This window comes from Oryza sativa, chromosome 7, assembly GCF_034140825.1.
Source record: "Oryza sativa Japonica Group chromosome 7, ASM3414082v1".
Lineage (NCBI taxonomy): Eukaryota > Viridiplantae > Streptophyta > Magnoliopsida > Poales > Poaceae > Oryza > Oryza sativa.
In genome coordinates, this window is record NC_089041.1 from 29,522,661 (window position 1) to 29,549,597 (window position 26,937).

The window sequence follows — 26,937 nt, forward strand, 5'->3', positions numbered from 1 at the left end:
CGGGCCGATCCTATATTCTCCGGCCTGTTCGACAAAAATGGCCCATCAATGACCTAACCCACGCGAACGACGAGCCCTCCCTCTTATTGAAAGACGCATCAAGCGCAGCAAACCATATATATATTTATAAAAAGGAAATATTAACATAAAGGCATTCGTTCTTTTTCATTTTTCTTTAAATTTTGACTAAATTTATAATAAAAATATATTAGTATTTTCAACACAAAACAAACATATATTATTAAAATATATTCAATGTTGAATTTAATTAAACTAATTTGATATTTTAAATGTTGTTAAACTTTTCTATAAACTTGGTCAAACTTAATAAAGTTTAACTAGACAAACGACTTATAATATGAAACGGACGGATGGAGTAGATATTTCCTTGTGATACTTGCCGAACCATCTTTGCTGCAACATTCTTGCCAAAAATTTTCTCAAAATTTATTGTTACATGGGGCGTACAAAAAATTAAGTCATAATTTAAGTTTCGCTAAGTGTTGCAAATAATGATGTAACTGCAATCATCCCTGGCGATTCTGTCTGCCCACGCCTTTGAAAAATCTTAACACTTCGCTAGCTTGTTTCTGTCTCAGTATCACAATGGAAAGCTACATCAAATATTTCATTGCACATTGGGAGCAAGCTCATCGAAATCCCTTTTATTCGCTGCTGGGAATATTATTGTCTTTACTGCACTTCTCCTGGCAGCAATTGTTTTCCCTTTGACCTGTTTCAGGAGGATATAGAGTGCATGAGGGTGACAATCCAGTGTTTATATGCATGGAATAGCACACAAAGATCAATGATCATATCGATAGCATCTCAAGATTGACCTTTTCTGGAGATTAGCATGAATGATAATTTTCTCAGCATATTATAAAATCGATCATGAACGTTATGTGGTTTGTTGATCAATCACTAATTAAAAGAGAAATCAAAGATGAAAGGCATAGGAGGATCAATCCTCTGGTTGTAATAATGAAATCACTTGCTATTCCCTTAAATAAGAGAGATTTCGATATTCCTTGTTTCAAAATTCAGACATGGAAGGCATAGTGGAAAAAAAATCAGATATAGAAGGCATGGGTCGTGTGTGTAAATGTCTGTAGCATTCCCGACTATTTTGAGGTTTTAAACTTTTAATAGGTAGTTCATTTTGTATTCAAGACCAGAGTTCATTTGCAGTATATTTCCAATGCTCACACCTGTTGAGCTACCAAACAGTCCCATATAATCACATCCCATTGCAAATCGTAAAGACAAAGTGGTGAAAACAAAAGTAAGCTAACATAGAAAAGTTAATATAATCATTGACACAGTATACAAGGCCCTAATTTACTCTGTCTTTCAAATTGGAATGTTTCTAAGAGTCTAACCTGTATTCAGGTTTTAACCACTTCTCACCCTCATCCAAAAGCCAGGTGACTTCTCACAGGTGGTCATTATCTCACCTAGTGAAGCATCAACCATAGTCTTTCCAGTGTCCCGGGGTGATATCCTGCACAGCACAAAATGTAGTTACCCTCAGATATTCCATGTGCTGGAAAATGTTATCAGGTGGAATAAAAGAAGAAATTGATCAGGCCTTCATGAACAGATTGAAGATAATGAAAATAGAAAGCACAACCAACAGCATCTAGACTAATTTAAAGATAAGATGCCATTTTGAATTATGCCCTTACTCGCATATCAGATCCTGATGTTCAAGTATATATTTTAGAAGGATTCGAAGAAACTGGCATCTTTGCTTGGAGCTGCTTTTTGCCCATATCTTTTGTGCTTTCCTGGCTTGCGCAACATGCTCCTTAACCTGATTAGTCAAAGAATTAAAGAAAACCAAAACAAGGTAGGATCTCACACTAATGAAGTCTGTAGTAACAAAAAATACAAGATTTATTTGTTCATTGATCACTACTTCAGAAAATCAAAATCAATTATGAATGACGAACCAGATCTCAGTTAATAATCCAAAAGATAATGACCCAGACAACTAAACCTACACTACATGTTGTAATTAAAGGACCTAACAAAAGCAAGCCAGCAATATACCTCATCAGGCGTCAATGCAGGGAAGTATCCCAAGTATTTCATAGTAGCGGGCTCATAGCATTGGACCTTGTCAGTCTGAGCTCTTTTCCCTTTCCTTGGTGGTATCTGCAACGGAGCATAAACTGAATGTGTTGTAAGCCTGTAATATCAAAGCAACCATGTGGCTCTGCTAGCTCTCAGAAGTCATAACATGCCACTGTGAGCCTTATTCAGCTGGAGTTAATCAATACAACTTAGAAAAAAAAAGTGCCTAGTGCTTATCTGAAACCTCTATCAGCACAAATCAGAGTTGACTCATAGCATCAATTCGAAGAATTAAAATAGCACTCTGTTCAAGCATGCAGTTCATTTACATGTTATCATCTTACTGCATCTGGCCATTTTGAGCATAGGAATTTACCAAATTGAAGTTGGAGTATGTAACAACGGTTAACACTTGATGACCGTACGCACTGTTGCCTGTTGCTTTCTCAAAATTTAATAACCACAGCCCTGGAATTTGCTAGAACATAATCTCAATTTTCACGGAAATAGCAACATTGTAGTACAGCATTGGAACAAGTCGCTAGACTTAAAAATCTAAAACTGGAAATTCCAGGCAGACAGTCTTTAAACATTTGTCCACTAACAGTAAGATAGCCATAGTACACCAGACAGTACCAACTAGTATTCTTCTTCAGACCTATGGGCACATGAACTGAACCCAAATAATGAAACGCAATATTTGAAAACTAGATGCAATGTGCGATCCGATTAGAGTAAATCCCACATAAACCCCATGAGCCATGAGCTATGAGCAGAGCAATCTCAGAGGAAAATAAAAAAATAAAAACAGTAAAACCTAAGTACCGTCGGAAGCGTCGACATCGATGGAGGGGACGGTGGGCGGGATGAGGAAGAGGAGGATGCGGCAGAGCGCGTAGGCGGCGGCGAGCACCAGGAGCGGCCACCACAACGCCATGGCCAGAGACTGCAGCGCCAACCCTAGGTCGCAGCACAACCAAGACCATACTTGGAGTCATTCGCAAGTTTGACAACTTCTTCATCGGAACTGAACTTCATGATTGGCAGAATTGGTCCAAATGCCTATAAACAAGCAAAGAGCATTGATAACACTAATAGCATTAGTTCAAAAAGACGTCAGGCATTCTTTCAGGCTTACCTCTTCTTGCATAATTTTCATTGTGTGATTAACATTCACCAGGACAGTTGGAGAAAAGAATCGATCTACTGCATCTTCACCCAGATGGCCAAAGCTCCCTCTGCCAGTAATCTCAGCACCTTTCTTCTTGATATGTTATTACTACTACTGCTGCTGATTAGTTCTGATCAGATTAAAACTACAAAACTGCCGACAGAAGATATAAAAAGGGTCACTGTGTATGCACAGCACAACACCACCATCGGCATCGATGCAAAGCTTCGAGTATACTTATATCACGGGCAGGGGCAGGCAGGTTCCTCTCTATCCACCGTCGGATCCATGCTAAGCCTCATCCACCGGCCCAGGTGCTCCCCTCGCTGGGGGCTTGGCCGTCCGATGGCATCCAACGGCGCAGATGTCGTCGTCGGCTGCCGCCCAAACGCAGCAGCCACACCCACATCCACTAAGGCTCGGTTGGTCTATTCCTTCTCTCCAATCTGGTTGCAAAATGCAGCAACTTCTTTAAGGCATTTCCTTTAATTTTATTCTTACAAACGAGTTCACTTACATACCATACCAACAAGGAACGACAACACCTCCAAGACTATCAGAACGGAAAAGAAATAACGAAACTCTGGCTCGCCAGAAAACAAAATGGATGAATGGCCAGACCTCGTTCATTATAAGAATTAGTTTACAATAGTTTTTTCTTTGTGATACTTCCCCAGCCATCTTGCTGCAACATTCTTGCCAAAATTTTTACTTAACATTTACTGCTACACGGCGCGTACAAAAAAAAAGGGTGATCAATCAAGTTATTTTTGATGTTGCAAAGAATAGTCTAGCTGCAAAACTCCCTTGGGTATTCAGTTGGTGCCCATGTCTCTCAACAATCTCAACACTTGAACCTGAACTGCTAGCTTGTTTCTGTCTGAGTCTCACTCTGGAAAGCTATATCAAATATTTCATTGTATGTATCAACAAAATGAACTTCAAGACCCTCCTTCACATTGGGAGCAAGCTCATCGAAATCCCTTTTATTCGCTGCTGGGAATACGATTGTCTTTACTGCACTTCTCCTGGCAGCAATGGTCTTCTCTTTGACCTGTTTCAGGAGGGTATAAAGTGCATGAGGGTGACCATCCAGTGTTTATATGCATAGAAATGGAATAGCACGGGAAGATCAATGATCATATCAATAACATCTCGTAATGAACAGAACTTTTTTCTGGAGACTAGCACAAAAATGATCATTTTGGGATCAAAGAATGAAGGTATAAAATTGATCATAAATGGTATTATGGTTTGTTCAAACACCGTCTGTAAATGTTGACCAGAGAAATCAAAGATGAAACTCCTTAATATATGAATATAAAAAACAAAATTCTGGCTGTAATAATAAGAAATATTATATATTCCCTAGTTTCAAAATTCAGACATAGAAGGCATAGAGAAAAATAATCCAGACAAAGAAACATGTGTTGCATTTGTGTAAAGTAGGGGACACAAAGGAAACATACCCCGCCAATTGGAAGGATTCGGCCAGTTAATGTTACTTCACCCGTCATCGCAAGGTCCTTCTTAACAGGTTTTCCCATAGCTAAGGACAACATTGATGTGATCATGGTGCATCCAGCACTGGGGCCATCCTTAGGGGTGGACCCTGCTGGAACATGCAAGTGTACCTTTGAGTTTGCAAAGAACAGATTTTCTGGCTCTTTATCTAGTAATATAGCTCTACCAACAGTATGCGCAATCTGAGCACTTTCTTTCATGACATCTCCAAGCTGGCCGGTCATCACAAGTGCACCTTTCCCATCTCCTTCCTCCACTTTCGTTGTTTCAATGTATAAAGTAGAACCACCCATAGCAGTCCAAGCTAAACCCATGACAACTCCAACAGGAGTCTGCTCATATATTCGCTCAGCTTGGAAAACAGGTTTCCCAACATAATCTCCAAGGTTTGACGAATCAATTACTACCTTCTCAACTGCCTTATCAGCTGACTCTTCCTTGGCTCCCTCCATATCCTTGTTGCCCTACATAACACAACAGTAAGCAATTTTCTTTCAAGGTGAGCTATAACCTTGTAATGAATTAATGACAAACTATACTGAGCCATAGATTATATTTGTATGTTTATTAAGCTATCAAGGTCGAATTTATATGTTTGACAAATTACTTAACGCTTGCATCCATGGTTTTCAGAGCCAACACAGTAGCCAGGGAATGAAAAACAACGATAATATCCAGTATTCTAGACACTGGAACTTTGTCAACCATAAATATAGACAAGACAATCACAAAACATGTACCTCCCAGGTAAGCTACTATAGGTCAAATGTCAGTCATACAATAGATTTACGCATGCAAATGTTATCTTATCAAACAGTTAAGCAAGCGAAGTTCTCTACAAGCAAAACCAATCATGCATGCAAGCATATCCAACTAAATTGGTCAACCAGCCTAAACCGGTGACAACTTTAACAGCCTAATCAGCAGGTCAACAGCCAGCAGCACAGAAATACCACTTGTAGGATTTTGCATATTTGAAGTGAGCATTATGTTCAGGTTCAACATCTAAAAGAAACACATAAGCAGAAAGGAAACCATGACAGCAACATATTAACACTACCTCTGGTGTGCACAACTTGTCTGTCGATAGGGCTGAATCAGTTAAAACAGCTTCTTTGGGTGTTTCAGCTGGATGCACATCATGATCGACTGTTCTATTCAGTAAATCTAATTCGCTAGCTTCCTTTGAGGCAGTATCAGCATTGGTCATTGCAGCATTCTCTGTAGCAGGATCCTCCATAGTCTCATCTTTCAACTTGTTTGCACTATCGCCACCATTAGGTTCTTCGCTCGCTGTTACAATGGCAGCTTCTTGAGTTGGCTCATTTGATACCCCTTGGCGAACAAGTTGCAGAGCTATCTGCAAAAAGAGTAACAGAGTAGGTAATGCAAAGCTTGTAAAAGGACAAAGTTTTGCATATTACTGAAGAGTGGAGGATATAAATGGATGCACAATAGCCTTTCGTACAAATGACTTGAAGATTGCTTAAACACTATCAACAGTCAGCTAACATATAAATGACATATCAATGCACCGTAATATATATAGATAATTTGCTTGCTGCTGCAATGTGCTAGGAATGTAGGTAGGTAGACATAATTTTCTGCTGCTGCAATGTGCTAGGAATTTAGGTAGGCAGACCTAATTTTCTGCAAGGCTAAGCAACTAGCGAAAACAATGTATGATTTGAAAATGTATAAATTAATTAAATAATACTAATATAAACTAATGCTAAGGGTGCAAGAGTACAAGCAAAAATAACAAGAACCAACATTTTGTAACTTAGAACGAAGAAAATGTTGCTTTCCTTTTGTGAGTAGAAATTGATTCCTCCTGGCTCCTTGTTCCAAACTAGAATAACTGTCGTTTTTTTTAAGAAAAAAAAAAAACTAGAATAGTTGAAAGATCATCAGGCAGAAGTTCTGTTACACACCTTGCGGTAAATTTTCTCAATTTGCTTTTGAAGATTCCGCACTCCTGCTTCTCGGCAGTAACTTTCAATAAGGGCAAGAAGAGCAGCATCTGTAACCTCAGCCTGTACATGTTTGTAGTCAGGCAGTTAAAGTTGAAACAAGCACTAAATTTTGGTCCTAGAAGCAAGCCCTGTTAGCATATTCCACATCTCAACAAAGTTGTATTGCTGTAAAAGTGGTGTGTCGTTTATACAAACTTGAAATTACAACGATTATTCTTCACTTTTCAGTACTTTTAGTCCACTCGGGACTCTAATAGCAATTCCAAGTTTATTTGTCGAAAAAGAAGCTAAGAACTTTACAATCCTTTATCATGTATGCAATATTAAACAGTAAAGGGTATCATTTCCGAGGTAAACTTAAATAGAATTCTGATATGAATTGCATATGCAATCCTCATCGAATTACTCAGAAGGCTTAATGAAATATAAAATAAAGTATAATAATCTATATATCTCGTGCAGTGAACCTACCCAAATGTAAAGTGGCACATGGTGAGAGGATGAGATTTCTGAATTAGTACATGACTATTCAAATACAATTCTGGAGTCAAAACCAGTGGTAAGGTGCAGTTTCACATCTAGGTGTGTTTACCATAAAGCTTATAGGTTAAGGCACTCTTTGGCATTGTGTTGCGTTAAGAAAATACCCCCTCTGGTTTTAAATGTAGATTGTTTTAGCCTTCCCAACTTTTTCCTAAATGTACATCATTCTGGAACTTTTAGGCACTTCTTTTTTTTCCATATTTGCCCTTGCCAAAAGAACGCTACCCCTATCACAAATAAATGACATCTTTTTCAATGTATTGTAAATGGAGGGAAACAAATTCTTTTGAGATGTTTTTTTATTAATGTGCACAAGCCTAAAGCAATAGATATGATAAACAACTTCCATAATAGCTTGCCATAGAGAGGTTCAATGTAGCACTAATGAGTCCATGACCACTAGGAGAGAATAAATCAAAATCCATTCATCATGGTGAAAATCAGGGAATTAATTAATTACCAAAATTTGCTGCCTTTTTTCATAACATTGGAAACAATTGTTCTGTTAAATAATAATATTTAAACTAGTCACTGTTGACTCCTAAATAAAACGAATAATTCATCACTCAATCCCACCCCAATTGAGTTTCCAATAACCACTAGGTTTCATTCATGTCACGTACTCATGTCAGGAATTTTATTAGGTACAATACTGAACTTTTTGAGACAAAAAAGAAGAAGATGGAAGTAGAAGGAATAACAAAACTACTTAAAAATCCATATGTACCTGTTCAGGTTTAATGCCACAAGCCTCTCTTGTGTTCTTCTCTAGATAATCCCGAGCAATATGCATCTTCTCATCAGTTATATAACCAGCTATTGCAATGATCTCCATCCTGTCCAGTAATGGATTTGGTATCATCTCAATAACATTTGCTGTGCAAACAAAAAGGACCTGTTTTTCAATAAGAAAAGGTGTCAGAGGATGCCTTGCATACTCATGTTAAATACCCTATTGTTGGAACAATAATAAATGAAATAGAAAATAGCATGACAGAAGTTGATAAACACATGAAGTGAAAGATACTTCCAAAAACAGCAGTAATTGTTAGATGTTCTACATAACTGTGTGTTTATCTTCTAGAGTAAGGTGTTTTCTGCATATTATTTTGTATAAATTGCCTTGTATGCATGTTGGCCCATTGCTATACTAAAATTTATTGCAGACTTGAATATAAGTGGTGTTGCCTGTGTGGCCAAATATACATGTCGCATTGCCATGTAAGCAAAATCGCTATAAAACCTACTTTACAGTAGTAAGTAGATTTGATTTGCAAAGTTTCTGGGTGCATTTTACGGCTTTGAAGTTGAGGGATAATCTAGACTTATCAATTACAGAAGTGATGAGATAGCACATTAATCAGCATATGTGCATACCTAATTATAACAGCTAAATGTATGAATTTTACAAGAGATGCAAAGTTAGAAGATGGTGATTATACTTAAAATAGTAATCAAATGTTTTTTCACTAATTTTAAATAAGCATTCAGCGACCACATTAAACTATGAAGTCAACCAGATGTACACAGGTAAAAGGAAACCCTTGAGAACAACCGCCTAACCTTGGATAGATCAATAGGAACGTCAAGGTAGTGATCAAGAAAATTAACATTCTGCTCAGGGTCCAAAAGTTCCAACAATGCACTGGCTGGATCACCAGAATGCCCTCTCCCAAGCTGCCAGGAAGTAAAATAAACAATTATAATTTGGACAGCATGAACATGAATGAATTAATAAAAACAAAGTCATATTTGGTTGAAAAAAACATCTGTTCTTTGAAATGTGGTTGGTGTCCAAATACATCACAAGACATTATGCAGGAAATAAAGGTTACATTTAGCAACTCAAAACTCACTATTCATAAGTACCTTGTCGATTTCATCAATCAATACTAGAGGATTTGCTGTTCCAACTGATTTAAGACATTGCACCATCTTCCCTGGCATTGCACCAACATACGTACGCCGATGCCCCTAAGATTTTTGAGACGTTATTCACATAATCGCTTCATGCAATTTTAGAAGATAATGACATGCCTTGAAGATCTGTATTGTACCTTGATTTCTGCCACATCAGCTAAACCTCCAACAGAAAACCTGTAAAACTTCCTGTTCAGCGCACGTGCAATTGATCGACCAATACTAGTTTTACCAACTCCTGGTGGCCCAGAAAGACATATGATCTTTCCTGTCATAAATGATCCAACAAAGTTATTAGTTCAAAAACAAGATATGGCACTTAGGCATCAAGTGAGCATTAATTCAGTGGTCAACTGCTACAATCTAGCAAGAGCCTTGTGAATTGTCATACAGCATTATCAAGTAATGAGAGGAAAAGAACTACTAGATGTCAATTTTCATTAATATGATGCAACAGAGAATGCAATTAGAACACATCAATGTCTACAAGCTCTACACCAGCAGATAAATGGGATAATCAAGCACAAAAAATAAAGGTAATAATTAAGAGTAATCAAACCTTGTGAAGTTCCCCTTAGCTTGCCAACTGCTATAAATTCCAATATTCTCTCTTTGACATCACTCAGCCCATAATGATCTTCATCAAGGATTTGTTGAGCATGATGTACATCAAAATTTTCGTCACTGCAATACAAGGGTAAATACTGCATAAAGCACAGGCATCTCGCATTTGTTATTTTCACAAAGAAAGCAGATATATACAAACCTATAGTTTCCCCATGGCAATACTGTCAACCAGTCCAAATAATTCCTTGTTACATTAAACTCGCTAGAACTGGCTTCCAACAGCTGAAGCTTTGTGAGTTCTTCTTCAATGACTTGCAAAACATGAGCAGGACATTTCTCCTTCTTTGCTTCAATCCGCTCCCTAAATTTTGCTGCAACACATAAATGAAGGACAATTTTGAATCGTCCACTAGAAATGTCAAGTTCTCTGGGCAATAAAAAAAACAAAGCCAATAAGAACAGCTGAATCACAAACCAGACAATGCTGTTTTGTCATCAGTCTCCAAACCTAGCTCCTGAAAGCATCAGATATGCAGAGTAATTATGAACCTATATAAAACCAGATCAACCTAGAAGGCAACAATGATTATATTTCCCATTTTGCATGGAATATATACAGTTCAAGTCTTCAAGAGCACACGGCTGAATATCAGATGTCAACGTTAGTAATTCTGTAGTTCTAGAATAGGCAAGGGATTATTGCCCATTCCGCTAATCTATGAAAAGCAATGGTGTCATCAGCAATCGGAGTGCCAAATTCTACAAAAGTAATTATTCAACAATAGAAATGTAACAAAAGTAACTTTATACAAGAAACACTATATGATGGAGTACCTTCTTGATTGCTTTAAGTTGCTCATTCAATAAATAACGCCGCTGATCCCCACTTATTTTTTCTTCAATTGCTTTTGCAATGGATTGCTGGAAAAGAAGTGTATTGGTCACCACAAATGCTCAACCAAGCAATGGTAACCAAGGCTGGAGATAGAAGAATGAATTACCTGCAACTTACTAATCTCCATCTCCTTCTTGACTAACTCAAGAGTTAACTTTAGACGTTTATATACCTGTTCCAAAAAGTGCAATAGTTGGACTGAAATAGACCAAGAAAATGGTATAAAGAATGTGGAATCTTCAAGAACTTCTAGAAGAGTGCTGGTAAGAGAAGCTGTGCTGATATGTTCCATAATGGATTTTCAAAACGTATTCATATACCCAATGTTCTATTGATTATTGGTGCATTTGGAAAGAGAATTTGCTAGATCAGGGAATAAGTTGTGCTTCTTTGCAGATTTGCAGTATATGCAAAATAAATTTCAAAATCAGTATCATATCTGCTGAATTTTTTAACAAAAAAAATTATGTTCAATAAGTCAGAGAGAAAATTCTTTGGAGTATAGAGTAAAATTATAGCACAAATGAGACAACCAGCGCACATGGTGATGCACAATTTCTACAGTCTTGAAACATTTAATGAATGAAAAGGTACAGAAAGTATTCAATGGATAGATTGTCATAGCCTTGAAAAAAAATATCAAGATTGTTTAGGGTGTTAATCCAGAGTGTAAAAGTAAAAGGTAAAAGAAGTGGAATTTAAGAAAGTTTCTTACATCCAATTCCTCAAGCACCTCCTGGCAAAGAAACTTATTGGCACCAGAAATAGCAGCACCAAAATCAGCTAACCGTGGGTAGTTGAAATCACCCATGTGCTGAACCAAGGAAATGAGACATTCAGAATGTAGTGTGTATCCAATGGCATCCAAGAAAATAAATTTGTAAATTACCATTGCTTGTGAAAAAGATAATGGACTTGTAACCAATTAACTCTGTGCCAGTTCTTACACAACTGGTTAGAGTCTCTGTTTTAATGACCTATATTTGGTTTTGTAAGAAGTCAGAAGTCAGGTCACACCTGTGTGTAGGTTTGCACATGATCCTTCCAAAGGGAACTTGCCTTGAGAACCTCCCTCAAGGTGGATATAACTTCAAATGAAGTTGCTTTTATAACATCATCATCCTTATCGTACGGTTTTTCCTGTAAAGGACAAGATAAATGATCCAAAATTGCAAGGCACCTCCCGGCAGTAAATAGCAATCTCGCATTTATTTCATAGTGAAATCAAGGCTAAACAAAGTTTCTTCAGAACAGCAACTGACTTTCTTCAGTTTCGGAAAACAACACTCTTTCTTCTTTTCTCTGAGCATGTTTATAATGGGAAATACAAAATAAAACATGAGAATCGGTGGTGGCACTGTAGAATTACCTTAAGATGGTCAACTTTTACTGTAAGTGGATCCTCCTGAACCTACAGTTTTTTGTATCTTGGTGAAAACTAAGTTACCAACATAAACCCACAAGAATTGAATAGCAAGCAAAAACTAATGTATCTTACCATTTCGGTTATCTTTAAACGACGGTGACCAAGTAGCACAACCTGATCCCCTTGAATGCTAGTTATCTACAGAGACAACACAAGCTATTTACGGAGCAACAGAGCACAGCTTGAGACAAGACAGTGGAAGAACTCATGCCCAAAGTCTTTTAGAAAAAGTCATTTACCTGAGCAAGTGTACCAACTTCGTTAAGGCGCTGCAGCAACTCCTTCCCTTTAAGATCATCAATGCTTTTATCTGAATCTGAGCTGGTCACAATATTTGGGTCAGTACCTTCTTCATCCTTCACAAGAAATGCTCCAGCATATGGGATGGATCTTTTGCGGTTTTCTACTAAGGCTTGCAACAGCTTTTGGTCCTGAGGGGTTTATAAAAAACAGGAAAAACACATCATTAAGAAGGGAAATGAATAGGTAGCATGATACGGAAAAGTGAAATTGATTTAACCAATGGCAAATTTCTCAGCGCCGACATACCTTTACATAGATCGGCATATAAAATCCAGGAAAGAGTGGACGATGTGGGAGAGGCAGTGCTATGACCTATTTGAAAAAGTAAGCATAATAAAGTAAGAGAAGGATACAACTAGCAGAACCATGTTATGAAAAATATGAACTGTTAAATAAATAACAAATAATCTGAAGGGAGACGTTTAGATCTAAAAAATGATGGAAAGACAGCAAAGCCCTCCCTTGATAACAGAGAAAGAGAGAGCATGATACCCTTCTAGACTTATTGGTAGAAAACCCATTTTCAAGACATGGCATGAGTTCAAATAGCTACTCAAAAGACTACAATCAAATTATAATTATTTTGATCCTTCATCACACCTCAAATGAATTGCTCACTTTAGTCCTAAATAGATTGTGCATTTCATTTGGCACCAATGCAAGTTTTTGAGCTATTCAAATTTGTCATCGAAATATCATATGTACTCCATTATACAGTTTGGAGGCACTTTTTCTCAATGTTTCCTAGTATATCCTCATGAGTATCACTCCAAGTAACAAATAAGCTCTCCTTCCCAATCGCCTCCCACTTCATAACGGCAGAATAATTATTTCATGGTGTTCCTTCGTTCTTGTGCCCATTAATATGTGATAATTAGATGGAATATTTATTCAATTGAACAACACTTTTCAGAGGGGTGCAAGCTTTCATAATGCATTACCAAGCATCGCACCAGTGACTTTTCTCAAATTAGAAAACAGTACTGAACTAAACTACAGTTCAGGACAACATGTTAATCCCTCAGTGAGCAATCAGCATTTTCCTCTTTCTTTCCCCTAATAAATAGAAAGGCACCATGTTTGAGCACTCAAAAGGAAGGAGAAACCATGCTGAGGTACTGAACTCTTTGTGCAGCTCATTCAAGGCAATCACACTAACCTAGTTGATCCAAACCAAAGAAACTCTACCTTAGCATTACAAAATAATGAGCTAACTTTGAGACCAAAGTGTTTCCATGCTCAGATTGAGCCATGGACTTACGATATCCAATCAAGGGAGTGGCCTTCCATGCTTACTCTTTGGAACCAAATTACACATTCTCCAATTACTTAGGACACAAATGCATCGGGTTGCTATTGGCTACTGCAAGCAACTAAACAAACGGTTATGATCCAAACGAGTAGAGCGCGCACCGAGAGGCAGTCCTCAGGGCGGAGGACGGTGGGCACGATGGCGGAAGACGCCTTGCCGTCCGCCTCCCCTTCCGCAGCAACCGCATCCTCGGCCTTAGCTTCCGCCGCCGCCGCCTCGGAGTCGCTCCCGGCGGAGTTGGAGCAGAAGCGCGCCCTCCTCCCGAGCGTCGAGACCCGGCCGCCTCGGAGCGCCCCCAAAACCCTGAGCAGCGGCGACCTGACCTCCTCAACCGCCGCCACGGCCGGCGCGGCAGCGAACCGCGAGGGGAAGACGGCGGCGGCGGCCGCCGCGGCGCGCAGCATGAGGGGGTCGAGCGATTCTAGCTAGGGTTTGGGCGAGGGGAGGGGGCGGGGGCGGGGGATGTGGCGGCGCGGCGCGCGCCCTGTGAAAGGGAAGCTCGATTTCGTTGGTTTGGGGAGGAAGAAAGGAATGGAAGCACCGAACGAAACCCTTCTAAAACCCCCTCTCTTTTACCCATTTTTCATTACTATTCTATAACAAATTTTTATTAAACTGAAAGCGAAAAACTATCTTTGGCATTTTTTTATTCTACAACAACATTAGCTGAATTGACTAGAGGAAGATTCAGCTAATGTATAACACATCTAACATGTTATACATGGCTAATTAAGTAGTTTAGTGCTTTAACCATGAATAAACTATATGGGTCTTTTTATCACGTACTTACCTCCGTCCTATAAAAACATACCTACTGCGAGATGTGATACATCCTTATTAGATTTATTTTTTTATAGAATGAAGGAATAACATACTCACACACATAAACACCATTTCCACCCCTACATACACTCACACACACGTTTAGAATGATTAAAAATCTATAGCCTCATGTAAGTGCGCATCATATTTGTATTATTTTTCTCTACCGTATTAAGTGTAGTTCGATTCCAATATTATTAATTGTGAAACCAATCACTATTATTTCATTAGCACGTTTTTCAAACTATTAAATGATTTTTTTTCTAAAACTTTCCATATCCATGTTGTTTCAAAAATTAAAATAAATCTATTTTTAAGTTTATAATTATTAATATTTAATTAATTATATGTACTAATGAGTTTTCATGTTTCGTATGCGTTGGAAATCTGTATATAACCTGAGAAAAAGAACTCGGTCTAAATATAAACTTTGATATATAAAAGACCCTTTTCGAGGAGAAATATCCGAAGGGTTATCGCTGGTCTTGTGTCAAGTGCCAGTCACTCAGTTCATCCACAGCAAAGCGCACAGGCATAGCAGCCTCCTTCCCCTCTTCTTCTTCTTCAGTAGTGGAGTACATGCTACCTCTGCTTCAGCAGCACATGGGAATCACCCATGCCAACTCCATCACCACCGAGCCTTCTCCTTCTCCCCGCCCGCCGCTTCTTCGCCTCTTGCCCCAGCCTCGCCGCCGGCGTCATGCTCATGCCAAACACATCGCCCTCTTGACCAACTGCAAGTGCGCCTCCGCCGCTTCCGCTTCCGTGGAGGAAGACGACGTAGCAGGTGGTAGGTGCCTCTTTTGGCCGGGGAAACATCTTTTGGTTTAGGATTCTTCTCTCTAGAGATTGGAGATTAATTAATCAATAATAAGTTAATTCATTCACCAGTCGTAGTCCCCTGACCTAACCCCTTCATATTTGGGAGATAATACTCGTATTCAATCCCACCATTTTTTCTGCCTGAATTGGGGAACGACTGTGTTTTGCTTTGTTACTTTACTATATATTACTACAAGCCTTAAATTTGTACTCGATGCATCAATCTGCAGGGTTGGGATATCGTCATCCTCCAAAGCAAATACAAGAAATCCTTGATGTTCCACCCAATCCCAGTTACCTTATTTCCCCTCGCAGAGATCGGATCATGTTCCTACAGCGCACAGCCATGCCTCCATTATCTGAGCTTACGAAACCAGAAATTGTACTTTCCGGCATACGCATTGATCCTGGGTCTAACATGAGGAGCAGAATGTAAGTAACACACCATTACCATTCAATCATAGCAGGAGGGTTGACACCTCATATTCTTGTGTTCAATGATTTACTTATTTGTAGGTCGTTTTATACCGGCATTATTATCCATGACCTGATGGATAGTGGAACTTTGGGTCCAGCAAAAGAGGTCCATGGATATGCTGATGGTGCAAAGATTAATTTTGTGACATGGTTATTTCCCAAACATGTTTAAATTTAACTTTTAATGTGCAACCAAATCATATCACACTGTTTTCTATTCATATTTCCTCTTTCGGCAATTTTGGAATTTCAGGTCACCTGATGGTCAGCACATGGCATTTACTGTGCGCTACGAAGATAAGGTGATTGGCTGATGCTTTGGACTATGAAATTGGACAACATCTTTAGTGGTTATCGATCCTTTTGTTTCACTGTTGTATTTTAGTAGGTGGACAACAGCGTCAACTTGTCACTATGGGTTGCCAATGCAGAATCTGGAGAGGCTCGGCCACTCTGCATATCAGAAGACATAAGATTGAATGCTATTTTTGAGCTGTGAGTGTCTGCATCTTTCCGATGGAGCATCTTTCTACTCCTTTCCTTCCTAAGTCATCAGATTTTATCATGTTTTTCTTTACAGATTTGTATGGGTGAATGATTCTACCGTATTGGTCTGCACTATTCCTTCGTCACGTGGTTGTCCACCAAAGAAGCCATTGGTTCCTTTTGGTCCTAGGATCCGCTCTAATGAGCATAAAAATGTAGTTCAGATGAGAGCCACAAAAGAAATGTTGAAAGATTTGCATGAAGAAGAATTGTTTGATTACTATGCAACATCACAGTTAATACTGCTCTCACTGGATGGGACAGTGAAGCCAATTGCCCCACCTGCGATATATACTGCTCTTGATCCTTCACCAGATGAGAAGTATCTGATGCTCACTTCTGTCCACCGGCCATATTCTTCTACTGTCTCGTATAAAAGGTTCCCAAAGAAGGTTGAGCTGTGGACAGTTGATGGTACATTTATCCGTGAAGTTTGTGATCTGCCCCTAGCTGAAGATATTCCAATCACATCTGGTAGTGTCCGTAAGGGGAAGCGTTTAATCAGTTGGAGGCCTGACATGCCTTCAACATTGTATTGGTGAGTAACAATTCCTTAGAAGCTTCTGTTGAAAAAAATATATTGTTGTTCTAATAATAATAGTAATATTTTTCCAATCCTGATGATAGTAGGTAAGCTCAAAATTGTAGAATTTATAATGCCAATGCACTGCTTCTGCTTTGATGAGATTTGCAAAGGTGACCGTGTTATTGTCTTCTCTTGATAGGTAGTGCAGCTAGTTGCTTGCGTACGAAACAACTAGTTGACAGATAATGACCCTAGGCATGCTATTAGTTATTCTTTTGACTGACTTTTTACCATGTAATCACAATCCATTTTAACTTGACTATCAACTTTTCTGAAAGATCAACTTAATGCAAGATTTGGTGACATAGTATGTCAAAGGTAACCTCAAATTAGTTAGAAAAGGTGAATGGAGATCTGTCAGAACTCAGAAACAATCATCATACTAACAGTAGTCCCTACTTAGTTCGTAATACCACATGTCCAATCACCATGCTAACAATAGTTCTCAGATCTGACTGCGACCCAGTTCTATTTTCGTATGTGATGTTTTGAAAGGGTGGAGGCACAAGATGGAGGAGATGCAAATGTTGAAGTCTCACCACGCGATATAGTATATATGGAGCTTGCAGATCCTTTAAATGGCGAGAAACCTCAAGTCTTGCTTAAACTTGACCTTCGGTATAGGTATTAAATTACTACTGGCCTAACATTTTCTCCTCATGGTGTTACAGAGTGAATATGCTTTTACAGAAAGGCAAATTATGATGAGTACATTTGGTTTAGCTTGGAGATAAATTTGGATTTCGACTTCAAAGATGTAATCAATGATTTTTCAGGCTAATAATCTGTGTTTTTGCATTTAAAATACACAAATATACTTTGTCCAACTGCTTGCCAAATCACTCAAAATTTACTATTTTGATGAAACCTGCAGAAGGATCTCTTGGTGCAATGGATCACAGGCACTGGTTTATGAGCATTGGTACAGGACACGCAGAACAAGAACATGGGTTATCTCTCCTGACTGCAAAGATGTTAGCCCACGGGTATTATTTGAAAGATCTTCAGAAGATGCCTATTCAAATCCTGGTTCTCCAATGATGTGCAGAACCCCTGCAGGCACCTTTGTCATTGCAAAAATTAAGACAAACTATGAAGGAACCTACATCTTGTTGAAGGGAAAAGGTGCCACACCAAAAGGAAGCATCCCTTTTCTTGATCTTTTGAATATGTATGCTTACAACTATCTCTACCAAACATTTCTGTTGCACCTCCCATGCCTGCTCTGTTATGACTCTTTGAATCCATGAACATAATGTAGGCATAACTTTTTTTCTTTACAGAAATACGGGAGTGAAAGAGCGGATATGGGAGAGTAGCAAGGAAAAGTATTATGAATCTGTTCTTGCTCTGATGTCCTATAATCCAAAGTGTGAAATCCAGCTTAATCATTTAAAGTTGCTTGTATCAAAAGAGTCAAGAATGGAACCTACCCAGTATTATATCAAGGCTTGGCCAGATAAAACTCAAGTGCAGATCACAAATTATTCCCATCCATATCCGCAACTGGCATTGCTGCAGAAAGAAGTAATCAGATACCAGCGAGTGGACGGTGTTAAACTCACTGCTACATTATATCTGCCTCCAGGCTATGATCCATCAAAAGATGAGCCTCTTCCATGCCTAATTTGGTCGTATCCTGGAGAATTTAAAAGCAGAGAGGCTGCTGGCCAAGTCCGTCGCTCACCCAATAAATTTGCACGCATCAGGAGCAACTTTCCTCTTCTTTGGTTAGCTAGAGGGTACCATGCGCCTTATTTTTGTTTCACCGACACATCACTTTTGCAACATTTACCATTTCATGAACTAGCAATTCTACCTATGCTGCATCTTACAGGTTTGCTATTCTGGCCGACCCAACAATCCCTATAATTGGTGAAAGAGACCAAGAGGCTAATGATAGGTAGTTATACTATTCATCTAAACATGATTATGCCACCCTGTACTTTGAACTTCTGGCCTTGCTAGTATGCAAAGTACACAATTTTCATGCTCTCCAATGTCCGTCCTGTACTCTCCCTATTGAAACATAATTCTGTTATTACCTTAAAAAGCATGATATAATTAGAAATGGTGCTATTTCTTCCTTCTCAGATGAGTAATTTACTATTTCCCTAGGTACATAGAGCAGCTAGTTGCTAGTGCAGAAGCAGCGGTAAATGAAATTGTAAGAAGAGGGGTAAGACTTTCTCTTGTATTTGTTTCCTGTCAAATAGTTTATGTCTTTCTGTCTGGCATTGCTTTCTATGTTTCCTCTACTGGGGTTGATGTTCTTTTTTCAGTAATCAGTAACTAATCATATAGAATTTGCCCTGTTCTTTAGGTTGCTCACCCTGACAAAATAGCTGTGGGTGGTCATTCATATGGTGCATTTATGACTGCTAATCTCTTAGCTCACGCGCCTCATCTTTTCTGCTGTGGAATTGCCCGTTCTGGAGCGTACAACAGGACACTGACTCCATTTGGTTTTCAGGTTCACTTTACTGTATAATAGATATCCTTCTTTGCTTAATGCACTTATGACTTATGTTTCCTGTATGTGTTTTATCTGTTTTGGTTTGAAGAAAGAGGTACGGACACTCTGGGAGGCTACCGATACCTATATTAAGATGAGTCCCTTTATGTCAGCTAACAAAATCAAGAAACCAATTCTACTCATTCATGGAGAAGATGACAGCAAAGTAACAACAGCAATGCAGGTAGCAACAGTACCTTCAGAGATAGATGAGTTCTAAATATTTTGTTTATTCTACAGCTGTAGGTACTATCTAAAACTATTTTTTTTTATATATGCTTGTAGTCAAGTCAATTTTATGATGCTTTAAAAGGTAATGGTGTGCCATGTCGTCTTGTGATTCTCCCATTTGAGAGGCACCACTATGTTGCAAGGGAGAGCGTTATGCATGTAATTTGGGAAACTGATAGGTGGCTGGAGATGTATTGTGTGAGTAACTCTAGGAACATCCAAGTTATGGAATCCACTGTTGATACAACATGGTCACTTGCTTGTGAAGCTCTAGCCTTGTACTTCACCAAAATATATAGTCTGGTAAGGTTTTCTGTGTTTTGACTTTTGAGTTATGAGATTAGCCTCCTCGAGAGCACACCAGTTAGTTCTGTGCAATACTGCAACTTTTTTTAGTTTGAATTATTAGTTCGCTTCGTTTCGATGTTGTTTACTTTGAATCTAGAACATGTGTGAGTGTGACAGGAGAGTTTTCTTTTTATTTATCTATTTTTTATTTGGCTGTAGACTTGTAGTACTCGTGTGACAGAGGATTGCAATGCTTTGTGAAGTGCATGTTGTCTATTGCAACAGGCACCTATTTATTTTTGGCTATATGGGACAATTAGTGTGTTCTACCGACTGCTTTACTACTAGTAAATTTTTGGTGTGCCATTCAGTTACTCATGAGTTCCATGTTATGTTCTTTTGCAGAGCAAGCTGGTTCACTTGGCCTTTGCTCAAATTTTCCATCAGGAAGTTAAAAAATAATGTACAGTGATATCAATGGGCTACCATTATCATCTGCCTCGTGGTAAAATATCTTATTTGGAGCATCTCTACTGAACTAACCTTTATCTACAAAAAGTATTATACCATCAAGATATGCTACATAGAATAGAAATTATGTATTTCAACTACTGCACCGTGCTGCTTTATGTTTATATGATTTCACTTAGTGTGTAAAACTTGTAATAAACAATTATGGCTTTATGCATCTCGGGAGGCAATTGTTGGAATATTATTATTCCATTATTATTCCGTTATAATTAAACTGAATATATTGAATGCAAGATTTCTACATCCCCGGATATCATCCCATTATATAATTTCTGCCGAATCTCATCCTGTAATGTGCTCATGATGTTAACACGAATGAATGTGCCAATAGTTTGGTTTTATTGGTATAGATGCATAACCTCTACTAGCCATTAAAGGCCAACTTAAGCTTTAGTAAATTTTTATTTTATTTTTGTCCAATGTTGCGTGTAAAAAGAATGGCCTTATCATCGTCAGTTCATCTCTTGTTTGCTTTCTGCAGATGCTGCTATCCGTTTCCATTTATGCTTCCACCCATTAATATTTGTTATGCTTTCAATCATGAATATGAGATGGTTTTCTGTTGCAGATTCCGTTCAGATTGAATCTCTCCCATTGCTAGTGCTACACATAAATGGTATTACTCGAGAAAATAAAGTTGCGAAGACATGACCACTAATTTTTAGATATTATACTCATTTTAGTTCATATAACAGTAATTTAAAGTGGATTAAAATAATTTTGCCACATTTAGAGTAGATTTTTTTGGGTAAGTTGCCACCTTTCAGACCATTTTGTATCATATTGGTTGAGCTTAAAGAAACTTGGAAGGATTGTGTTTTTTTTTCTTATTCGCCGTTCTGTTTTCCTCACTCTATTTTCTTTGGAAATTGCATGGCATTGTATCTGTTGCACTGTTAATAACACCACAAAGCAAGAATAGTTATACATATGGTTGGTCCCTGTCATCTGTAAATGATACAGACATACAAACAAGGTAACTGCTGTATCATGTGAGTTTATTTGGATGATGTTTGCCAAATAAGTTCCTGTTTTTCTTTCTTTGGCTGCCTCTTTGATTAGGCGACGCTCAAGGTCCAAACAAGATCATCTTAGATATCACCATCGCCCTCATTTTTAGTTCATCTCCATACTGTGCACTCACTGGGATATGATTTGGACAGCAACAGTTAGTAGAAGAAGACAGCATGGTTAAGTCAAATACACCAAATTAAAGCTAGTGTCAATCCTTAGAACAATACTTCCTTGTCTAAAAAGACAAAAATTACATGTGTATAAAGTGATCAAATGCGTCGATGATCTCTACTCCCTCCGTCCTATAATACAAGGGATTTTGAGTTTTTACTTATAACGTTTAACCACTCGTCTTATTCAATTTTTTTTGAAATTATTATTTATTTTATTTGTGACTTACTTTATTATCTACAATACTTTAAGCATAACTTTTTATTTTTTATATTTGCAAAAAAAAATTTGAATAAGACGAGTGGTCAAACGTTGTAAGCAAAAACTCAAAATCCCTTATATTGTGGGACGGAGGGAGTATTAATTTCCAATTGTTTGCTTAGATTTCTATGAAGCTCCTAACCTTGTGCTCTGTTGCAGTTACCACTGAAGAAATCTAAGAGGATTTGAATAGTCAACTCTGTCCAATTCCAGCAATACTACTGCTGGGCTGGGGTCCTGGGGACTTACAGCAAGGATAATAGTAGAGCTCACTACCCACTATTAACTCATCTTAAAGCCAACATATATAATAAATTAGCTATAAGGTTGGCTACAATCTTTTTCTCCTCTCTCTATCTCTCAAGCCATTTTCAACCCAATGACTAGGATGGTGTCCATAGCATTAAATAAGCTGCCACCTAGGATGAAAAATGATGTGGCAAGTGAATAAATGAGGAAAGAGGAGGAAACCATGTCTTGCATGAGACATGGTTTCTACACAACATCCAAAACATCATATGTGATAAGTAGCATTAAATTTAAGTATGTAATAGTGGTATTTGTATTGGAAGAGTATTGTCTAGTACTAGTTTCTTGATGATGTAGAGTTTATAGAAACTATGCCTAGTGTCTTGGGTTGGGAATGGCCTCACTTATACATTTAATATATTTGTCTTAGAGCTTGTATGAAGCTAGCTCTTATATGAGAGCCAACACTCTTGATTTTTTTTGTTATCTCTCTCCTCCACATAAGTCTATAGTATGCTTATAGCTCACTATAATACTTGCTCTTAGGCTGTGTTCGGTATAGGAATTTCCCAACCTCTCCCCACGTTTTTCGCGCGCACGTTTTTCAAACTACTAAACGGTGTGTTTTTTTAAAAAAAGTATCTATACGAAAGTTGCTTAAAAAACCATATTAATCCATTTTTTAAAAAAAATTAGCTAATACTTAATTAATCACATGTTAAACGCTACTCCGTTTTACGTGGTACCCTCACTCCCGAATACAGCCTTAGAAAACTACTAGTACTAGCTAACAATAACTCGATTATGGCCCTCTTTAGTTCACACCAAACTTCTCCCAAACTTCCAACTTTCCATCACATCACATCCAAAACTTTCGTACACACATAAACTCCCAACTTACTTTTTTTTTCCAAACTAACAACTTTCCCCAAACTTCTCCCCAATTTCATGAACTAAATACAACCTATGAGAATGGCCAGACAACTCAGGTAATAGATGAAAGAAAAACAAACTATGAGCGTTGTATACAACTCCCTCCGTCCCAAAATATAAGCATTTTTGAACTTTGATACGGTCTCCAAGATACTACTTTGATCAACAATATCTATAAAAGTAAGATGTTTTAAATAAAAAGAGTTATATAATATGATAGTTTGATTAATAATAAATCTAGTAACATCAATTTTATATGATTAATCTTTTTTATTTTTTTATTAATAGTTAAAGTTAAAAATGTTTACTAGGCTAAAAATGTTTATATTTTAAAACGGAGGGAGCAGATTTCTTTAGTAATATTCTACATGGACAGGATCAAAGTGATCACCTGCAGGCTGCACTGTTTCTGCTGCTGTAGATAGGTTATATCCATCCAAAATCCCTTATATTTTAGGATTGAGGGAGTAGTAGCTCGTAGTACAAATGCAGTTCGTTTTCAAGCACACATTTCTAGACCTTTGTACTAACCTCATCAGTTTTAGCAGGAGAAGTCAAAATGGTCTGAATTTCGTTGCGTCAGTTGGAAGCATTATGTGTCTGGTAATCTTTACAACTTTACAAGACGTGTGTCGTGTGGAGGCCACAAGCCTCTCGGCATTTGTTCAAGAATCCAATAAATCCTTCTTGCAACTTGGTGAGTGGAGATTTCTTCCTTTCTATCAGGATAATAACTGAGCAGTAGCCACCACACTTATATTCAGGTTCCATCACAGTACGCCACACTCCAATAATCATACTGCCAAGAGAACATAATGCTTGAAACTCTTTCAAATTAAGGACACATTGCATGACATCTAAACAATTATGATAAACTCTCTACATATTTATCTTCTTTTGGTCTCCTTAAAAGCCTTTGCATTTTCCTTCTCCTTAATGCAATGATACACAAGCCATTTTCTGTATTTACGGAAGAAAACTTCCATATTTAATTTGAATTAAAATCCATCTCCCATCTGAGATTTAGATGTCGATCAATACAATGCGCTCCTTGTTGATCACCGAAAGCTACAGCAAGCGGATCAGATCAGCACAGAATATTTATCGTCGTTTGGATCTTTTCATTGAAAGCTAGCTCCTTGCATGGCATTATGTCAGTCAGGTTGCAAGCGAACGGCTGAGACGAAGTCAAGTGGAAATCAAAATGGATGGCTCATCCATCGTTGCAATTTCCTTCTTTTTTTTCTTGTGCGAAGTCAAGCAGTCCAAAAATGATTGGTTTTCTTGTGGACACTTTACACGCTTCATCTTGTACAACACTTTTGTCTTCTTTTGGTGCCCTCCGATGATTTCCAAAGGCCACCAAGCAAGCCAATCCATCCACTCGCAGTTTCAATGGTTCTCTCTTTTTTTTTTCTTCTCGAAAACGCTCAAAAAGTTTCAATGGATCTCGTTATCCGAGATAGTTGCAAGCAAAAGGAGAGGAGGGGGTGACTGCAGTCATAGGTTATTTTTTTAAATGTTCACGGGAGAGTTTTTCCACCTGAATTTTCATTTAGATAGATAAAGTGGAAGTTACAGGGTGATAACAAAGATTAAGCATACATTAGGGAGAGAGCAGAGAAGAAGCAGCATTTCCACCGTGTAACTACAGGGCGTTCTTTATCGTTTATTCGTTCCGCCCATAACGTTGCATCTTCAGCTTAACGGCGTAGGAGTCGTTGGATTGACGGGGCTTCCCCTCTGAAGACCACATCATGCTGATGGTTCCAAAGACGCCAGAAGCACCGCTGGTAGAAAGCTTTGTACTCTACAACTGGAATGATCGCCGGAGGTTGTAGCTGCCCCATAAGTAGTGTCGAAGTGACAGAGGGCTTGAACCTGATTGCAGTCTTAGATTTAACACCGATACTTATATTCATAGCTAATTATTTTTAAATGATAGGCATGTGATGTACCTGTTGACTATCGACATCAAAACACCTGCAGTGACGAAACAATGAATTCATCATAGGGTGTGCGTGTGTATATTCATATAATCATATAAAAAATAGCTTCGTTAATCTCAAAACATGTTGGGTCCAATCTCAACAAGATACTCATGTGGTAATGATGTGCATGTGTGCATTCGTAGAAAAAAAATGACTATCAATCTTAAAATATGTTGGTCCAAACTCTCAAAAATACTATTCTTTCAAAAAAAAAACTAATGGGATAAGGTGTATATGTGTGAGTTCATAAGAAAGAAATGACATCACTAATATCAAGATATAATGGACCAGACTCTTAGAGGTGTTCATAAGTATATGTGTGTGTGTGTTTATATAGAAAAAAAAAAGGTCATCTGTACCGTGTTTTGGGGGAAAAAAAAGGAAGAGGTGATGAGAAGATCGGAAACGCAGCAGCGAGCAAGAATGAGAAAGCAACTCAATGATAAAATTGATACTAGGTGTTGGACAGAAAGCTCCAAGGCAGGCAAATTTTACTCAAGCTGTCGCGTTTTTCCTGAAAAGGCAGTTGATTTGGTGCGATTTGATTTCCTATTGTGGTCAATATGAGATCGTTTTTGGTTATAACCAATTGTAGCCTCACAGGGTAGTGTTGCTGGTTGCCTTCGATCAGTTGCTTTCGTTCTATCCTGATGATCTCTCTGACTCTCATCAACTATTCTATTCCTTCTTTGCTGTCCATAGTCCGTTGGCATTTCCTGAAATTTGGATACTCAGACCACAATTTTTTTGGGGTGAAACTGAAAAATGATTAGTTCTCCACTTCTCCTCGGTGTGGTAGAAAGAAAACTACTCCTGCTAGTCAAAAGTATTTAACTACGCAACATCAAATAAATTTAACTGGAGGGAGTGTTTATGTTTAAGAATCAGAAGAAAAGAATGCGACAATGCTGAATTAGGTTTAAGAATCAGAAGAAAAGAATGTGATATTGCTGAATTAGGTGGTGCCTAACAACAGTCAGATACTAAACGAACACGATACGGTATACCATTTCCAAAGTCCAACGTCTCACTGTAGGTGTAGACCACCAGCAATCCCAACCCTTTTAGCATGACCACACTCCATTCAATCCTTTCAGGTGGCATTGGCAACTGCTGGCAAGTGTGCCACCATTCATCTGTTCATGCAAATCTGAAGATATCTCATACTACTATCTAAGTATTTTTTTTGTGAGGTCAGCACAGTGGTTCTTAATTAACAGATGTGAGAAAACAAATATATTAATTGTGACAAGTAAACCATGCACATTATTTATAGTCAAGTGAACTTTTCACCGCAACATCAAATCTTTTCTCACTTTACTTGCACTATGATAGGTAGCAAAAAAAGTTTTGCATAGTACTATTACTAAATAAAATACTCCCTCCATCCCTAAATGTTTGACGCCGTTGACTTTTTTAAATATGTTTGACTATTCGTCTTATTCAAAAAAATTTAAGTAATTATTAATTCTTTTCCTATCATTTGATTCATTGTTAAATATAATTTTATGTATATATATAGTTTTACATATTTCATAAAATTTTTTGAATTAAACGAACGGTTAAACATATTTAAAGAAGTCAACTGCGTCAAACATTTAGGGGACGAGGGCGTAGCTGACATTGCATCGTATTGCTGACCACTCTTTTGAAGTGTAGGGTGGTTGTGGTCATTCTATTGGTTAGACATGCATGCTAAAGGGTTAATACCACTTTAATAGTCTTGTCGGCAACAAGAGAGATTCTCATGTCATCATAGTGTCATTACGTTATAATTGTTACTG

The 26,937-nt window shown here is 38.0% G+C and overlaps 3 protein-coding genes across 10 annotated transcripts; 1 reads left to right on the plus strand and 2 right to left on the minus strand.

Moving 5' to 3' along the window:
- Nucleotides 1-383: 383 nt before the first annotated feature.
- On the minus strand, nucleotides 384-3,105 carry LOC9268600 (aldehyde dehydrogenase 22A1-like). The gene is made up of 5 exons (XM_066312498.1): nucleotides 2,905-3,105; nucleotides 2,056-2,160; nucleotides 1,689-1,816; nucleotides 1,383-1,504; nucleotides 384-733 (listed from the first exon to the last, which is right to left on the minus strand). Exons 1-4 carry the CDS (start codon nucleotides 2,920-2,922, stop codon nucleotides 1,396-1,398), a joined length of 360 nt encoding a protein of 119 aa, XP_066168595.1. The 5' UTR covers nucleotides 2,923-3,105; the 3' UTR covers nucleotides 384-733; nucleotides 1,383-1,395.
- A 612-nt stretch (nucleotides 3,106-3,717) lies between these two features.
- On the minus strand, nucleotides 3,718-14,230 carry LOC9270304 (lon protease homolog, mitochondrial-like). The gene is made up of 20 exons (NM_001422922.1): nucleotides 13,818-14,230; nucleotides 12,651-12,716; nucleotides 12,341-12,532; nucleotides 12,174-12,239; nucleotides 12,045-12,086; nucleotides 11,693-11,815; nucleotides 11,391-11,489; nucleotides 10,782-10,847; nucleotides 10,615-10,701; nucleotides 10,256-10,295; nucleotides 9,980-10,151; nucleotides 9,773-9,897; nucleotides 9,351-9,481; nucleotides 9,163-9,267; nucleotides 8,857-8,970; nucleotides 8,021-8,188; nucleotides 6,709-6,810; nucleotides 5,835-6,134; nucleotides 4,720-5,238; nucleotides 3,718-4,304 (listed from the first exon to the last, which is right to left on the minus strand). The coding sequence occupies exons 1-20, from the start codon at nucleotides 14,118-14,120 to the stop codon at nucleotides 4,116-4,118; spliced, it is 3,009 nt and encodes a 1,002-aa protein (NP_001409851.1). The 5' UTR covers nucleotides 14,121-14,230; the 3' UTR covers nucleotides 3,718-4,115.
- Nucleotides 14,231-15,005: 775 nt separating this feature from the next.
- On the plus strand, nucleotides 15,006-20,777 carry LOC4344360 (probable glutamyl endopeptidase, chloroplastic). 8 transcript variants are annotated; one of them, XR_010742300.1, is made up of 15 exons: nucleotides 15,006-15,328; nucleotides 15,591-15,792; nucleotides 15,877-15,987; nucleotides 16,091-16,139; nucleotides 16,226-16,332; nucleotides 16,418-16,921; nucleotides 17,465-17,593; nucleotides 17,844-18,140; nucleotides 18,253-18,711; nucleotides 18,807-18,872; nucleotides 19,088-19,148; nucleotides 19,293-19,442; nucleotides 19,534-19,668; nucleotides 19,798-20,018; nucleotides 20,409-20,777. XR_010742300.1 is itself a non-coding variant. In XM_015792154.3 (15 exons), exons 1-15 carry the CDS (start codon nucleotides 15,118-15,120, stop codon nucleotides 20,463-20,465), a joined length of 2,787 nt encoding a protein of 928 aa, XP_015647640.1. In that variant the 5' UTR covers nucleotides 15,006-15,117; the 3' UTR covers nucleotides 20,466-20,777. The 8 variants fall into 8 exon arrangements, 4 of the variants coding, with proteins under 4 accessions (XP_015647640.1, XP_025883084.1, XP_015647641.1 ...); XR_010742301.1 differs by having other exon boundaries at nucleotides 19,538-19,668; nucleotides 19,770-20,018; XR_010742302.1 differs by having other exon boundaries at nucleotides 19,538-19,668.
- The last annotated feature ends 6,160 nt before the right edge of the window (nucleotides 20,778-26,937 follow it).